Here is a 16632-nt window from a genome sequence, read left to right as displayed (position 1 = left end):
TTTCGAACGACTTTTTATTTCCTCTTTCGTATTCTCACGCACGCACATTTCGAATTTTTCTCATTTTGACGCAACGTAGAAAAGTGAAGCAGAGACACGGAGGAAGGAAGAAGCAGTGGCCAGACCAACAAAGTCTCGTGCTTTTCTTCATTCTCTCCCACATTCCTCTCTCTCTCTCTCTCTCTCTCTCTCTCTCGCTCTCCGTTAACTCATTGTAAGTTCGCTCACATTTCTTTGATTCTTCCAAGCTCCGATCTTCGTTGAAGTGGCTGCAATTCCAATTGCTTGTTATTGTCTTCTTCTCTCTGATTCCGATCTAATTCTGAGTTTCATTTCTCTTTATCAATATTTGGACGAAAAAGTCAAAATGTTTTGTTTTTTTGGTTGATTCACTGCTGCTGTTCTGATCACCCTTTTTGTCCGTTTCAATTTTGGCTAGTTTTGTTCGTATTTTCAAAGAACAGGTAGGCCAGAGGTTTTGTCACCGTGCGTTTGAGGCTTTTGTCAGCATTTGTTTATCAAAAGCAGCTGAATGAGTGGGGTGGGTGATACCCAAAAATTATTAAACGACGTTCTATCTTGTACTCATTTTGTCTCTCGTGGTCAAAAATTATCTGCCCATTATTTTTCTTTTGCTTTTTGTTTGTTGTTTATTGAAATTCATCACTGTGCATTGAATCTTTTTATTAAATTAAATTCATAGAATAGAGTTGAGAATTTGAAAATGTTTTTTTCTTAGGCTTTCTTTGTTCCCCTTTTATCTGATTTTGTGAAGTGTATCTTTGTAAGAAGGTTTCATGGATGTAGAAGCATTGTAACTTGTGCTACCCATCAAGAGCTTTCCAGGCACTTCTCATAACAATGGTTCTGGGGATAAGAACAAAGAGCAGGAAGAGCACAGCTGTTCAGGTTGATTACCTTATCCATGTACAGGAGATTAAACCATGGCCCTCATCTCAGGCTTTGAGATCTGTACAGTCTGTGTTGCTTCAATGGGAAAATGGTGATCAAGCTTCTGGATCCTTTACTTGTAATGTTGGAGATGGGAAGATCGAATTCGGGGAGTCTTTCACCCTTCCAGTCACTTTGTACAGGGAGAAATCAAGAAAAAGCACTGTACGTGACACTTACCAGAAGAACAACTTGGAATTTTACTTGTATGAACCTCGAAAAGACAAGGCAGTGAAAGGTCAACTATTGGCATCAGCTGTGATAAATCTTGCAGACTATGGGATCATCATAGAAACCAGAAATGTGAGCACTCCATTGAACTGGAAGAAAAGTTTTAAGAGTTCCGCTCAACCGGTTCTTTATGTTAATGTTCAGCCATGTGTTAAACCTAGCTCCAGCTTGTCACCAAAGGGCAGCTTGTCCAGAGAAGTGTCTCTGGAGAATGATGGAACTGAATCTGTTCCAGAGTCTATGAATGATGGCAATGATGAGATTGCCTCATTTACTGATGATGATGAAGATGATGATGATGGTGTTTCCTCACATTCATCACATACTGTAACCTCCTCTGCTTTTGAGAAAACAGTCAGTTCATTACCTAGCAGCAGTGAAAAGGTATGTGGAGCTAATTTAATAAGTTTTCCTTTTTAGATTAACTTCTTTGCTTTTCTGCTATTATAATTTTGAAAATGCCGTGTGAAAGTCCTTACTCTGTGATTAGTGGTACAGAATATGATATATGTGTATATATATATATATATATCTTTTTTTGTATGATTTCTCCAGTTTAAATATTCTTGCATCTAATTTATTATGTAGAATTAGGTTTATCGAATTTAATTTAATTGCAGATCCATGGCCGTACAATGAATAAACTACGTACCTTAACTTAAGGTCTTCAAATACAATATCTGAGAACCCAAATCATCTGCTCATGAGTACTAGCATCATCATAATTTTCATACTCATATGCATAGGTATGTCCAAAGAAAACTACCTAATGATGTGGTTGCAATCATCCAGCCGGTTTACTTTAATATCTGGGCTACTTCTGCACCAATCAAATGGTGGACCATTATTGCAGATCATTTACTGCACTACAACAATTTCTGATACCCTGATTGTGTTTGATCTGATGGGTTGCTTATCTTTGTCTAAGCGAATTCATTTGGGTATCTTCAGATTGTTTAACAGCCATATATAACTAATTGCAGAATGAATCAGAATCAACAACTGATAGCACTAGACGGCTTTATGGGGAGCCTGCTGTTGAGTCAATAGCAGCACCTGCAAGCACAGGGGCAACTCCAGTGGCTAAAGCATTCAAAAACCAAAATGGAAGTTCATCGCCATCATCGTCAATAGGATCTTCCTCCATTCTGCTGAACCCTGCAAATGACCCTGCTTCTTTGCCTAACGTTCCAAGGGAGAGCTCAATGCCAACCCTGAAAAAATCTCTCACTCCCTCTGTTGTTCAATCATCTTCTTCATCCTTTGGCCATCAAGAAAGCCATCAAGAATCTGGTAACCATAATATTAAGGACAACAGAATTCACAAAACTCTTTCTAACAGCAGTGCCAGAATGAATGAAATTTCTCAAGTGGGTAATATTGTCAGTAACCATGCTACAGAAGGTGCATCCTCAAGCACGCCTATTCAGGAGGACACAGACTCAGTATTTGCAAGCAATGCAGATTCGCAAGCTAATCGAGAGGATGGTCATCTCCTAAAGGTGAAAGAATATTCATTTGATGACAAATTAGCTTCTAGATTTTCACAAGATGCTACCAGAAAGCAAGTCAGGTTAAAGAGTGAAACTTTTACACTAGGCAGGAATACTGTTGGAGTGCAGGGCAGTAAGGTTAAAAGTAATGAATTAAAGCATGTAAAGTCTTTGCAGTTACCTTTTGTCTCAGCTCAGAACAATAGACTGCCAAGTAATAATGAGTTTGTCGAGAAGTCGAAGGAAGCTGATATTCCTGAAGATGTTCATGTTCGTGGTATGATTAGTGGAACAAGTGAAAGAGAAGAAACAACAACCAGATTTTCTGATAGCAAAGTTGACTTGGAGTCCACAATTGAATTGCTTAAGGAAGAATTGAGAGAAGCTGCTGCTGTTGAGGTTGGCCTCTACTCAGTTGCCGCTGAGCATGGGAGCTCTGCAAATAAGATTCATGCTCCTGCTCGAAGACTGTCTAGATTCTATTTTCATGCTTGCAAAACGAGCTCTCAAGCTAAGAAGGGAAACGCAGCAAGAGCTGCTATTACTGGATTGATTTTGGTGTCTAAAGCATGTGGAAATGATGTTCCAAGGTACTTGAAGCTAAATAAATGGAAGATGAATAATATACTGGCTATGGCTTATCGTAAAACTAATGATGGTCTAATATGCAAATCAGAGTAACCAGAAGCCCTAGTAATAAGTGATCCAGAGGATAGTTGACTGTCTGTTTCGGGATACAAATGACACATGAAACGGATCAGGATTTACCATAAACTGATTGGCTACGAATAGTATCTTTGTCCCCATGGGCCATATATATTTTTCCTTTTTCCCTTGATGATCCAAATCATTTAATATGATGAGTTCTAAATGGATGTTAAAATACTTCTCTTTTAGTTTGACAGTTTATTGTATGTGTTGTTGCCAATAAACAGGTTGACATTCTGGTTGTCGAATTCAATTGTGTTGAGAGCTATCATCAGCCAGACCTTAGGGAAACCACAAATTTCTGCTCGACCCCGGAATAAAATTAATGCTGGGGGACTTTTATCAGCAAAGAAGGAAGAGAATGATAGGACTCTTGAAAGTTTTGATAATTGGGAAGATCCACAGATATTTATGGCCGCTTTGGAAAAGTTCGAAAGTTGGATCTTCTCCCGAATTGTTGAGTCTGTATGGTGGCAGGTAAATCCGTATTGTTTTCAGTTTTCTTCATTATTGTCATCATCATCTCTTTTCATTCTTTCAATACTGAGCTCTATCTACAGGAAGTTTAGACTAAATCTGAAAGTCCTTGCTATTCATGTCTGATATTGTATCTTGTTTTCCCTTCTCCAGAATATGACTCCATATATGCAGTCAGCAGCTGCAAAGGCCTCAAGCTCAAGGAAAACCTATGGAAGGAAGTATGGTTTGGGTGGTCATGAGCAGGGTAATTTTTCTATGGAGCTGTGGAAAAAGGCTTTCAAAGATGCCTGTGAAAGGCTTTGTCCTGCAAGAGCTGGTGGACATGAGTGTGGTTGCTTGCCTCTGCTGGCTCGTTTGGTATGTTTATGCATTACCATCCCTTCCTCAATGTGCACGTTGAGCTTTTCACTTCACCTGGAAACCCCTAAAGGTTAACATAAGAATATTGGAGCTCAACACTCGGTGCACATGCTATAGGTAGCCCGAGCTATACCACCAATGTTTGAATGAAAACATATCTAGTGTTTTATTTTATGTGTCCAACTTCCAGTAGAATTCCAATACTACATTAGAGTGAGCTTTACTATTTCAGCATGTTTCCATATGTCATTTAAAGATCTGTCACATGATTTTGCCACTTTCATCAAAATTTATGCATACTTGTAAATGCATGGTTTTTCAGGTAATGGAGCAGTTAGTGGATAGATTGGATGTGGCTATGTTCAATGCTATTCTTCGTGAAAATGCTGAAGAGATGCCCACAGATCCTGTGTCTGACCCCATAAGTGATTCCAAGGTTCTCCCTATTCCAGCTGGAAAGTCAAGCTTTGGGGCTGGTGCACAGCTAAAAAACGCGGTAAGTGTGACACCTAATCATGTGAGGTAATTAGTCACAAATATTTGTTTTTCGGCCGTTAAATAGTCACGTATTCTTTTATATATGAATCACTAGTAGTCTTGCATTCATTGATAAAAGGACTCTGCTTGTCTTCGTATCCCCAGATTGGAAGCTGGTCCCGATGGCTTACTGATCTATTTGGTATAGATGATAGTGATGCTCCTGATGATGATACTGAACTCAGTGATCAAAAGCGACTAAACTGCGAAACATCCTTCAAAGCTTTCCGTCTTCTTAATGCTTTGAGTGATCTGATGATGCTTCCATTTGATATGCTTGCAGATAAATCCACCAGAAAAGAAGTAAGCACTGGGTTTGTGTACCACACCCCCCCACCCCCACCAAAGTTAAAATAAAGAAATAAACTGAGTTTATAATAACTCCCTGCCATTTTGTAATGATCACTGTTTCATTGATTATCTGCAGGTATGCCCTACATTTGGTGCACCACTGATCAAGAGGGTTCTTTACAATTTTGTTTCAGACGAGTTTTGCCCAGACCCAATTCCCGAAGCAGTTTTTGAGGCTCTTGATTATGAGGTAACCTAGAGGACCTCTACTATCTCTGCAAAAAACTATTCAGCTTATATACTGCACTGCATTCCTGTTTGAATGGTGTAAGACTGATTTGCTCTGATTGATTGTTTTATTACTTTAACTAGCTATTCTCTGGAAACAAGAATCATGAAACTCGGGGTGGAAGCCCTCGTCTTTGTGGGTTTCAGTTTGCATTAATCTATTTCAATTTTTATTTATTCAGGAGAATTTAGAAGCTGAAGTAGAGTCTGCTTCAAGTTTCCCATGTGCAGCAAATCCTACAGTCTATTCACCACCTCCAGCTGCTTCACTAATAGGCATTATAGGAGAGGTGGGAAGTCCAACTCTCTTGAGGAGTGGGTCATCAGTGGTTAAGAAATCATACACTAGTGATGATGAGCTTGATGAGTTGGATTCACCGATGACTGCAATCATCATAGACAATTCCCCGGTTTCTCCCAGTTCATTGACAGCCAACTCAGTGCTGAAGTCAAAGGGTGGTCGAAAAGTTGTCAGATATCAACTCCTCCGTGAAGTTTGGAAGGATAGTGAATGATCTTCTCTTTCGTGTATGCATTTGGCGTGCTTGGGGTGGGTTGTTCAGTGATCTCTTTACTTTTCACTCTTGTACAGATATGAGTTTGTTGTATACAACCATATGAATGTTAGGGAAGTTTGTTCCAGAGGCATGGAGCCCTATTAATGTTTGAATAATGATTACTTGTAGAGGGAATTTTTTTGTATAATGGAAGCCTTAATTTTATTTTTATGCATCCACCTAATCTAGACTGGGCAGATGCTATAAACAAAGCATGGGACACAATTTTTGAGGATCTTGTTTCGAGATAGTGCCCATTTCTCGAAACAGTAGCTACTATAAGCAAAGAACAGGAATACAATTCAAGATGCTGAATATGACTACAGAGGCTACAGCCCCATGCATCTCTGTTCATCTTTGTTTGTACCTGCAAATAGCCACAGGGAAAAGTTATGAGACACCAAGCTATTATTCCATAAATACATTAGTCTGTTCATCAATTCAGGGAAATCTTTGGAATTTAGAGATATTAAGAGGCTAAAACAAGAACTATGAATGACGCCAAAAGATGAGAAGGAAACCACACACAACTAGAACATATTTTGCCAGGAAACAGATAGTAGGGAACCAAGAAATCTTACAACTTGGACTGTGCACCAGTAGCCGAACCACGCATTGTATCGTAGTGTCCATAACCATGATAAAGTACACGGATAGGGTTATCCTTACCGTACTCTTGACCATATTCAGCTATGATTTTCAGGCTACCAGAATCGTTGCCCCGCATATAAACTGTAATCGGCATCCTAGGAATGGAAAGTTATATAATAAGATAAACCTTTTGATCATTGGCAGCCTAAGTGCTTCTAAATCTTAAGCAACATAAATATATAACTCTAACCACAAAAGGAAGATGTTAAGATCAGAGGATTACTTTAGGACATGTGAGGACATAAGCAACTCAGGTTCGCCTCCCCAAATGTGCGGTTGTCTCATCTGTACAACATACGTTTCAAAATCATCTTCAAGAAACCTGCCAATAAATTAAAAATATAAGTACTTGATTGGAAAATGAGTATAAGAAGCACAATCTGTCTCTTAGTTAGGTGCTTTTTCTACCAACTAAATATAAATGGAGCAAAAGCATCATATAAAACAGGGATCCTTCAGAAGTTTACCATTCGGTGTCTGCCCTCCTTTTAATGAACTCATCTGCTACCTGTTCATACACATAATGTTTTATGTAGGAAATCCTCTGACTAAGATAAAAGGAAACAATATTTTTGGAAAAAGAAAAAGAAAAAGGAACAATTGACACAAAAAAGTAGTATAAAATTGAGTTCATTTTGTACTTTCGCTCTAAGCTCATCTGCAAGTTCTCTCTGAAGAACGTCGCTTGGAGATGGCTTCCCCGCTCTTAGACAAGCACCGTGAACCACAGACCGGAACAAACATCTTCCATCTCCAGGTATGCCTGTACAAAGCAAGCATCAAGTAATTCAGTCGGTTTATAAGATCATAAATTAAATAAACAGTTGTTGATGCACACAAGCATCCATTATCTATAATATGCTGCTTATCTGCTGGATTTTGAAGTATCTTGAGCAGAGTCCAGTGCAGCACCCAAAATTACATCCCAAAAAAAAAAAAAAAAAAAAATTAAAAGAATCACCAAAAAGGCCCTTAGAAAGTTCTGAAATGCCATAAGTTTGAAACTTAAAAGTAGGTGATATCAGAAACACACATTTGCAAATAGTATTACAGCATCAAAAATAAAATTACAAAATTGTATAAGAAAAGGAGAAAAAGAAGAAGAAAGAAATAACAAACCAACCTTGGTTGTAATCCATATTATTCCATAATAATGATGAACAACAGATGGAGGGAAACTTAAATTAAATCAAGGAGAAACAAAGACCATGAAGAAAAGCATATCAGATAGTACAAGGCATTCATATAAGTACTGATTAAGCTAGGAATAACCAAAAACCTTTATTCTTAACTTCAAAAAAAAAAAAACAAAAAAAAAAACAAACTTTTGTAAAAAAATAAATTTGGTACCAAGCAGAGATTTTGGTTTCGCCATCGGTTGAATTCAGAATTAAGCAGTTGAGAGAATGAGAAAAAAACACAAACTTGCTTGAAATACTCTCTAATGCCACTTATGAAAGAACAAAATGATGTACCTGCTTCTTGATTTTGATGTGCAATTGAATTTTCACCGTTGAACACAAGTGATGAAGACAACACCACCACCCCAGTCCACAGCTTTTGCTTTCAACCATCAAAGGAATCGAATTGGATGCTTTGCTTTAATTAAAGTTTAAAAGTTTCAGTCACCAACGGCTAGGATCCGTTACGCGCGCCCAATATCAAAGCTCGCCGTGCTGCTTATCTTCGGACGGTGCTTATAAAAATACGTAAGTAACACGTGTCAGCAACCCAGAGAACTCTCCCGCTGAATTCATTAGGACCCGTCCATTTCCAACTGGCAGCGCGCCAAAAAAGAAACTGCGCCCTTCCAAACATTTTTTTAGATTTTACTATTATCAGGTGCCATCAAATTTAGAGCTCGACACTTCTCTTTGACATAAATATGAGACCAAATCCTTGACCACTTTTTCATGATTATGGATTCCCGGGCATCCTTGGCGTCCCAGGTTCACACAATTTCTCTTCTCACCAATTTTTTTAGACTTTGTATTTTATGTTGTTGATATAAGCAATAGTCTTTATTACTCTAAATTAATCTAAATTTTGTAATTTTCAGTCAAATTTTTATGTCACATTTGGTTAATTTCGTGTCATATTTTTTTTCTTGATGTTTATGTGTGAATAAATAAATTTCTCAGGAATCAACAATTGGAATCAAAATGATCAGTGCAAGACGGCGCCCGTTGCACACATGTGCGGTTTCAATCCTAGTGATATCTCACAGAGCCTTCACCATAGCCCAAGGTTTCAATGGACCCTTAGGCTTCATAATAAAATTTGCAGCCAGAGTGGCCACATTGGGCGGACCCTTGGCCTACGCCTTGCAATACCAATGGATCACCATGGCAATCCTCTCCTTCATCGACAATCGAATTTTAGCCCTTGAAGACATGGTCGAGAGATTCTACCCTCCATCCCACATTGTGTTTAACAAGATCGACGATCTGGTCAGGGTCACCGAAACACTACCCGGAAAATTCGATAATGTCATCAGCAAAATCCCCGGTTGCGTCAGCCATGTTTCGTTTTTGGATTGGACATTGGTTCGTGCTATTTCATTGCTGAATTTTGTGGTGGCTTCATTGAGTTATTGGAGAATGTCAAAGGGTACAAAGGAGAAGGAGATTAAGGTTGATACAAGCAGCAAAGTTGAACGCAACAATGAACCGGGTTTTGTTCATGAAGCAGACCAGCCTAAAGAACCCTTAACCCTTAGTAATAATAATAACTATAATAATAAGAATAAATGTGCAGATGGTGATCAGATTGATAAGGGTAATATTATGTCTCCTCGTCACGTAGGTGTTACCAAGGGTGCTACTTACAAGGAAGTACTTCTACAGAAGGCAACAAATAAGGCAGGGGTTGAAAAAAAAGAAGAGAAAAATATTAATAACAAGGAAGAAGTGGAGAGCTCAATTGCTGATGATGATGACGAAAGTGAAACCGATTCTAAGGATGATGGGCTCCTAGAATTGTTCGAATCGGCATGGCTTATGACGTCTCCCGGAAGAAATGCAAGTAGAAACTACACGCCGCGCTCTGTTTCATTCACTTATTAACAAAACTATAGCAAAAAATTCACCACGAATAACACATTTTAGGAAAAGAAAACTTCAACAACAGCAACAAAACGAGGGCATTTAGACATTTTTGCTAGTTTTGTTAATCAAAAGACAGTAAATGTATAATGTTTTAGAACTTGGTGAATTTGTAAATACAAAAATGGCAGTGTGGTTGGTCGCAGCCAAAATGTAATTGTGTATATAAACCTTGGAAGTGAGTAGGATTTGCTTGTTTTAAGTAGAGAATTGAATCAGTTGGTTCTGTAATCTTTACTGAGAAATGCAATGGTTGGAATTGTTCTTCGCTTGACTTTATAATCTCCAGTTGGTACGAAAGCGAAAAATTTGAAGTTTTTCAAATAAAGAGAGTTTGATTTCTCCGTTGCCTTAAACGACTGTGAACAGAAAAAACTCTTTGATTAACAAATGGATCTTACTTTGTTGTTTGCTTTCCATTATTTTCTTTCTCCCATATGTCATCTCGACCCACCTAAAACTATTAATTATTGCCAATAATTTTCTTCTTTCAAACAAATGGTTCATTATTGGTAATAATTTTATTGTTTAAAATCAGATTGGGTTTTGTAATCTATTATAAAAAAAAATGAATGGTCTACACGAATAAGAAAACCTGAAACTAGAAGTTAAACAACGTTGAGGTAAACAAAATCTTTTGTGTAAACAAAATCTATTCCAGATGAGCAGAAGAAAAAATGGACAACGACTGAAAGTCAATTATACATGCAATTTTTATTCCATGGCAAGAAAAATGGACACAACCTATTTGGAGTAGTGCCCGACCTTTGGTCTCTACCCCCGTTGTAGAACTTGTGAGAGTCTCGTGTCGGTAGATAGTTTTGTCATCGTGTTTGAGACATTTTCATTTATTGTCAATTGATTTTGAATTGTATTTTCGTTGCCGTTGCCCCAAATCATAGTTCAATAATTCTAGCTTTGTTGGTGTATGCAAATTTATTTTTATTAGGACTTAAATTTGAGATATTTTTCCAACAAAGGGAATAGAAATGTCATGTATTGACATGCGTCAGGTAACTCTTACAACTACAAATTATTATATATTTGAGTTTCAAACTCTTGGTCAATGAGATACATGCATAGTTTTTTATTCAATTTCACAACATATTAACTTTAGGTAAAAACAAACAGCTAGGAGGATATTTTATGGCACGGCCATGACAACAGCTCTCAGAGGCTGAGCCATCTGCAAAGTGATGCCAAACTTCTCTTCCATGTTCATGTTTTCCGGTACAACTCCATCTTCAAGCTTCCAATTATCGAACGAGTTAAGAAGTGAACCCAACATCAAGTTCAACATTCTCATTGCCAAGGGCAAGCCAGGACATATTCTCCTCCCACCACCAAACGGGATAAGCTCAAAGCTTCTGCCGGTGACATCCATATCCAATCCCAAGAACCTCTCCGGTATAAATGAGGCCGGGTTGTCCCAAATGCCAGGGTCTCTGCCTATGGCCCATGCATTGACCAACACTTGTGCACCCTTGGGTACAAAATACCCGCAGATTTCTAGGTCGGCTTCGGCTTTGCGGGGGAGAAGAAATGGAAGAGCTGGGTGCAGCCGAAAGGTCTCTTTGATTATTGCTTGTAAGTAAGGAAGTCGAGCAATGTCTGTTTCCTCAACTGGTTTCCCTTTCCCAATGACTTGTTCTAGCTCCTCTTGAGCTTTTGACAGTTTTTCCGGTTTGCATAGTAGCTCAGCCATTGCCCATTCCAATGTGGCTGAAGTTGTTTCTGTGGCCGCAACAAATAAATCCTATATTATTCACCAAATGGTTGATTACTTAGTCAGAAAATTAATCGGAGCTAGCATATATGTATAATAATGAACTAATAAAACTAAGTATACCATCTCAACCGTCTACGTAGTAAATTCGGTCTTTAAGTCAGTTTAGATGGTATAAACAAAAACAACCTTAATAATCACAAAAAGATACACTCTAAGCAATTAGTATGTGTAGGAAAGCTATGTCCATAACTAACCAGAAACAAATGATGAGTTTCAGGAATGTCCATATCCTCGATTTTCTCTTCACTCATGTTTATAAGATTATCCAACATATCATTGGCTGTGACATAATCATGTGATTTTCTTGTTTCCAACCTTTGGAAGATCAAGCTGTCAAAGAGTTCAAACATCTTCCGGAAGTGCTTCGTCAAACGGCGCCGTATCCCCATGGGATCAATCTTCTTAAGCACAGGAAAATAGTCGGCCAAGTTTGGTTTCCCGACCTCTTCCATGATACTCCACACCAACTCCTTGAACTCTCTAGCCGTCTCACTTTTCGGGTCCGCTAGATCCACAGAGAAGACAGTACGTGACAGCAAATTGAGGGTAGTTATGAAAGCAGCCCTTCCAACTTCAACTGCCTTACCTTTCACCACGCTTTCTCTGACATCAGTTATGAGCTCTTGCACTTTTAGGTGACGGTTGGCTTGGTTGGCGTCGAGAACTTTGGTGGCGAACAATTGGGAGTTGCATATTCTGCGAAGGTTTCTCCATTTAGCTGAAACAGGTATGAAGGGCATGCCGTGCTTGGCATGGCTGCAGGCTTGGAGTGCATCTGCGTTTGTTCGGTTGCAAAAGAATTGGTCATAGGTTCGGAGGACTTGTTTGGCGACGGTGGATGAAGAAACTACAACTGTGGTTATTTGGCCGAGTTGTAAAGTCATAATGGGGCCATAGCGTTTTGAAAGCTTGGTTAGAGAGATGTGGGGTTTGTTTCCAAGCTCTAGGAGATTTCCAATCAAAGGAAATGGCTTTGGTCCAGGTGGAAGGTTTGTGGGAATTCTTCTTGCAAATGAATATTGGAGGGCTTGGATTATGATCCAGGCAACCATAAGACATAATAGTACACAACTCAAGAAATCCATCTCTCTCTCTTCTTCCAGCCGTTAATTTTTGGCCCAATTGTTTAGAGGACATGAGCATATTTTTTCATTACAGATATATATCCTACATACATGCTATGAGATAAACACGAAAGAGAAAAACTTAGGTGTGGCCAAATAGACAGTAATAATATATACCTCTTTTCTTAAGAAAAAATATTTAAGTGAACTTCTCTTCTATCTCTTGGGAAGCCCATGTGCTTCTAAAATACGAAGCTGTGGAGAATTTTTCTGCTACTGTCATGAGGGGAACCAGCTCTCAAGTCGACACAAAAACTAAAAAATACACAAAATACAGAGCCCCATCCGCACCTGACTTCGTTTTCGTCGTTTTTCCTGAAAGTCCCGCTGTCTCTGTTTGAGTGTGATGCATTTTATTATGGGAGATTCACTATTATATCTAATATAAGAGCCCAAATTATATAAAAAAAACCTTATATAAAATGGACTTTAGAAACATACCCGAAGTCCATTTATAACATAACAAAAAGGTTTTTAACTGCTTTTAAATTACAAAACTGCCATTGATTTCTTAAAACAAATTCAACTTCAAAACCTCATAACAAAGTCCAAAACACTCAATAGGGTATCAAAGTAATTTAATAATCAAAATTAAATTCAATAAAGCAAGCTATCATTTTTTGGGTTTGTTTACAGAAATTAAATAGTGTAGAGTTTATTAATAGTTTTAGTGCTAAGAATGAATTTATGACTAAATATCTCTTTTATTATTTGGACCGCGTTGTTTGTCTCTATGCCATCAACTTTTTCTTCACGTTGTGGATTGAAAAAGATGGTAATTTAATTTACAAATCTCATGATCTTATCAGGTTATCTAAGTCCATCTTGGTTGAGCTCTAAATATGGTGGATAGAGCCCATTTAGAGCTTTGATGAAATATTACGAGCTCTAAAGGTATCTTTCTCACAATGGGGGCTCTCTAAGGCCATCCTCAATGGTTGAGGCTCTAAATATGGTGGATAGAGCCTCATTTAGAGCTCTGATGAAATATTACGAGCTCTAAAGGTATCTTTCTCATAATGAGAGGCTCTATAAATATTTTTTTTATGATGTAATTTATTTTACGCGTTAATTTTTGTTGTTGTTAACTTATTTTGTTTTGATGTATGTTTATGTTATATTAGTTTTTTTTTTCTCAAGCATTTCTACCAAAAACAATCAAAATTTGAAAAAGATTGAAAAAAAAAATTGAAAGTAAACACAATAAAATATAAAGTCCTAATGTTTCAAATTTGTTCTTAAAAAAGGAAGCATATTTAAATCTAGAAACATAGAACAATTGAAGTAAGTCCATGAAAAAAAAAATGAAAGCAAAGAGGTAAAAAATGAAGAAGAATGAAACAGCAAACATAAGGGGGAAAAAAGGATCGTTGCGCAACAGAAAAAGTAATTTTTAATGCTCTCAATATGTAGGGCCCGCTGGTTTTTCATGCAGGTTCAGTTTTTCAAAATGTGGGGCCCGCTAGGGCTCTAAGCTCTACACAAGTCCACATATTTAGGATTGGGAGCATTTTTGCTCAGGGTGCCCTCACCACCACCTCCAAAGGGTGACACATGTCCTATTATTAACATTAGTTAACTTTTATGTGGAAATCTGAAAAAACAAATAAATAAGGGCCCACAGCCTTCTCTCCCCTTCCTCCCTCCTTTTCCCCTTCCTTTTTATTTTTATTTTCTTTCTTTCAGCCTCTCCCGACCCATTCTCTCTTCCTTCCTCCTTTCCCCTTCCTTTTTTTTTTTTTTTCTTTCTTTCAGCCTCTCCCGACCCATTCTCTCTTCCTCATTCTGTATCTCTCCCTCATTCTGTATGTGAGTATCTTTGTTTTGCTTTTTCTTTGTTAATTAAAAATGAAAAATATATGCATGCAGCCGCTGAGATAACAAAGAGTGTAGAACCTAAATCTGTAAACAGTAGGTGGCATCTAGGATCATGGGCAGTTAGTCAATTCAGTCTTGTTAATTAGAGTTAATTAATCAAGTTTTGCAATTGATTAATCCAGTTTGTCCTACTCGGTTGTTGGCCTTTCCTTTTGTTCGTGTCAAATTCAAGGTGTTTGGGACCACTGACTCAACAATTTTGATGGAGGCAAAATAGCAGAGATCATATTTTCTCCTCTCTTCTAATTATATTTCCGTTTTGTGCTGATTGAATTGTTTGATTAAAAAAAAAAAACCTTGAATGAAATAAATACATGAAAATAGAAAATGATAATATATCAGCCTTTACTGTGTCTGCAAATCTGATACTTATGCAACAACAGTTGCAATTCCAAAAGAGAAAAAAAAACAAAAACAGAAAAGGTGAAAGAGAGTAAATAATCATTTATATTTTTGCAAAGAGTGTAAGAGAGGGAGAGATACAGAATGTGGAAGAGAGAATGGGTCGGGAGAGGCTGAAAGAAAGAAAAGAAAAAAAAAGGAAGGGGAAAAGGAGGAAGGAAGAGAGAATGGGTCGAGAGAGGCTGAAAGAAAGAAAATAAAAAAAAAAGGAAGGGGAAAAGGAGAAAGGAAGGGGAGAGAAGGCTGTGGGCCCTTATTTATTTGTTTTTTCAGATTTCCACATAAAAGTTAACTAAGGTTAATAATAGGACACGTGTCACCCTTTGGAGGTGGTGGTGAGGGTGCACCTCTAGTTAAGGGTGGTGAGCAAAAATGCTCCCATTTAGGATTAGGGGGGAATGCTAGCAACCTTACACAAGTCCACTTATATTAATGACATTATTTTAAGTGTAAGGAGAAACACATGTCAAGTTAAAAATAAAGAAGGTCCAAAGGAGAAGTATGGAGCCCAAAATTTTTTCCATTGGGGATGCCTTTTTGCACTTGGGCTCTATATTTATGAGCACCAAAGAGGTAGAGCCCAATTTAAGGCTCCCATTGGGGATGGCCTAAAATGAACTTGATGCATTGTCCTCCTTTAAGCCAAGTTAATTTCATTGACATCTCCTAGTACTTCGATCATGAATTGCAGATTTTCAGTGTCGACACATTCATTCTTATTTGATCAACTTTTGTTATGAAAAAGAAAGGGTAACTACTAGTACTACTAGATAGATAGATAGAACCATTGAAACAACCAAGATTTGATGCTTTAGAATCAGCTTTAATGGTTTTTTTTAGTTACATTGGAGGAAAGAAACCCCACTGGAGTTCGATCCTGGGTGCCGTGGGGGTAAGGGGAATCCACCACCACTGTGGTGGGAACCCATTGGCTCAGCTTTAATGGTTAAGTCTAAATGAAAATGACCACTTCATGGTTCAGAGCTCAGAGCCATGAAGCTACTCAGTCAACAATAGAATATCATATAGGTCACCGTTGTTCTTAATCTTCTCACAGCTCAATTGAAAATATGGGTGAAATGATAAAATAATCTTTCTAGGTTTGACCCTCTCCCTCCATTGCCTGACAAAGAACTCAAGGAATGAAGAGATTCTCCCTCTCTTAAACTTTTTTTCCTTTTTTTTTAATTTGAACTTTATTATTTCCATTTTCTCTTATACCCCATTTGATTCTACTTTGTTCCTTCCTCTTTTGTGGATCAAGAATAAGAGGCCTCCTGATGGTATTTGGACCCAGTTGCCCAAGGGCCTAACTGAAACAGAATTGGGTTTAGGTTTTAAACCACACTTCACTTCTATTTTCGTTTTCTCCACATTTGTAAAATCTCATAATCAAATGCTTATAAGCTAATTACTTGCAGACATGAGTTTGGCCAATTAGCTAGGGCAGTATATCCGTCCTTCACACCTGAGTTCAATCTCCTTCCCGTAAATTAGAACATAATTATAATAATATAAAACTAGTAAGTACTTTTGTTAAATTACAGAATAAAGTACTTTAGTTTAACGAGACCATTTGTAATCTTACCACCTAAATTTAGTGAGCTGTGTATCATTCTTCAACAAAGCCAACATCTACAAGCACTAGAAAACTTTATTGAAAGATGTTATCTAGAGTTTAGCATTGTTTAATAATAGTGGGCCTATTATAACGAAGGATTGTGCATTTGGTGGTAGATTTGTTTACCAATTCAAGAACAACATTGTTTATTTGGCCTTCGTTTGTTT

General features: G+C 37.8%; 4 protein-coding genes across 8 annotated transcripts; 2 read left to right on the top strand and 2 right to left on the bottom strand.

Annotated features, from left to right (window-relative positions):
• Nucleotides 1–6071, top strand: LOC110753101 (uncharacterized). Of its 4 annotated transcripts, XM_088250218.1 has the most exons (10): nucleotides 1–214; nucleotides 440–541; nucleotides 793–1566; nucleotides 2166–3265; nucleotides 3611–3860; nucleotides 4014–4220; nucleotides 4546–4719; nucleotides 4866–5063; nucleotides 5188–5301; nucleotides 5522–6071. In XM_088250218.1, the coding sequence occupies exons 3-10, from the start codon at nucleotides 862–864 to the stop codon at nucleotides 5852–5854; spliced, it is 3081 nt and encodes a 1026-aa protein (XP_088106344.1). In that variant the 5' UTR covers nucleotides 1–214; nucleotides 440–541; nucleotides 793–861; the 3' UTR covers nucleotides 5855–6071. The 4 variants fall into 4 exon arrangements, with proteins under 4 accessions (XP_088106344.1, XP_088106346.1, XP_088106343.1 ...); XM_088250220.1 differs by lacking the exon at nucleotides 440–541 and having other exon boundaries at nucleotides 790–1566; XM_088250217.1 differs by having other exon boundaries at nucleotides 1–464.
• LOC110753104 (OVARIAN TUMOR DOMAIN-containing deubiquitinating enzyme 4) lies at nucleotides 6032–8010 on the bottom strand. Of its 2 annotated transcripts, none has more exons than XM_021953916.2 (6): nucleotides 7898–8010; nucleotides 7189–7310; nucleotides 7015–7055; nucleotides 6771–6869; nucleotides 6478–6642; nucleotides 6032–6263 (listed from the first exon to the last, which is right to left on the bottom strand). In XM_021953916.2, exons 1-6 carry the CDS (start codon nucleotides 7920–7922, stop codon nucleotides 6248–6250), a joined length of 468 nt encoding a protein of 155 aa, XP_021809608.2. In that variant the 5' UTR covers nucleotides 7923–8010; the 3' UTR covers nucleotides 6032–6247. The 2 variants fall into 2 exon arrangements, with proteins under 2 accessions (XP_021809608.2, XP_021809609.2); XM_021953917.2 differs by lacking the exon at nucleotides 7898–8010 and adding an exon at nucleotides 7671–7858.
• Nucleotides 8011–8466: 456 nt separating this feature from the next.
• On the top strand, nucleotides 8467–9930 carry LOC110753103 (uncharacterized). Its single transcript, XM_021953915.2, has 2 exons — nucleotides 8467–8496; nucleotides 8689–9930. Exons 1-2 carry the CDS (start codon nucleotides 8467–8469, stop codon nucleotides 9610–9612), a joined length of 954 nt encoding a protein of 317 aa, XP_021809607.2. The 3' UTR covers nucleotides 9613–9930.
• A 735-nt stretch (nucleotides 9931–10665) lies between these two features.
• Nucleotides 10666–12772, bottom strand: LOC110753102 (geraniol 8-hydroxylase-like). Its single transcript, XM_021953913.2, has 2 exons — nucleotides 11635–12772; nucleotides 10666–11407 (listed from the first exon to the last, which is right to left on the bottom strand). The coding sequence occupies exons 1-2, from the start codon at nucleotides 12523–12525 to the stop codon at nucleotides 10796–10798; spliced, it is 1503 nt and encodes a 500-aa protein (XP_021809605.2). The 5' UTR covers nucleotides 12526–12772; the 3' UTR covers nucleotides 10666–10795.
• Nucleotides 12773–16632: the final 3860 nt, after the last annotated feature.

The sequence above is a fragment of the Prunus avium genome, chromosome 1 (assembly GCF_965620075.1).
Source record: "Prunus avium chromosome 1, drPruAviu1.hap1.1, whole genome shotgun sequence".
NCBI classification, from domain to species: Eukaryota; Viridiplantae; Streptophyta; class Magnoliopsida; order Rosales; family Rosaceae; genus Prunus; species Prunus avium.
The sequence above is the reverse complement of the archived record's forward strand: the minus strand, read 5'-3'. Positions and strand labels throughout refer to the sequence as shown.

Coding starts and splice junctions, on each gene's coding strand:
- LOC110753101 (XM_088250220.1), top strand. CDS start 862: ATGGTTCTGGGGATAAGAACAAAGAGCAGGAAGAGCACAGCTGTTCAG. Junction 3,861..4,013: donor TTGAGTCTGTATGGTGGCAG/GTAAATCCGTAT, acceptor TCCCTTCTCCAG/AATATGACTCCATATATGCA. Junction 4,221..4,545: donor TGCCTCTGCTGGCTCGTTTG/GTATGTTTATGC, acceptor ATGGTTTTTCAG/GTAATGGAGCAGTTAGTGGA.
- LOC110753104 (XM_021953916.2), bottom strand. CDS start 7,922: ATGGCGAAACCAAAATCTCTGCTTG. Junction 7,056..7,188: donor CAGATGAGCTTAGAGCGAAA/GTACAAAATGAA, acceptor GTGTATGAACAG/GTAGCAGATGAGTTCATTAA. Junction 6,870..7,014: donor AGGAGGGCAGACACCGAATG/GTAAACTTCTGA, acceptor ATTTATTGGCAG/GTTTCTTGAAGATGATTTTG.
- LOC110753103 (XM_021953915.2), top strand. CDS start 8,467: ATGGATTCCCGGGCATCCTTGGCGTCCCAG. Junction 8,497..8,688: donor GGGCATCCTTGGCGTCCCAG/GTTCACACAATT, acceptor TAAATTTCTCAG/GAATCAACAATTGGAATCAA.
- LOC110753102 (XM_021953913.2), bottom strand. CDS start 12,525: ATGGATTTCTTGAGTTGTGTACTATTATGTCTTATGGTTGCCTGGATC. Junction 11,408..11,634: donor AAACTCATCATTTGTTTCTG/GTTAGTTATGGA, acceptor TGAATAATATAG/GATTTATTTGTTGCGGCCAC.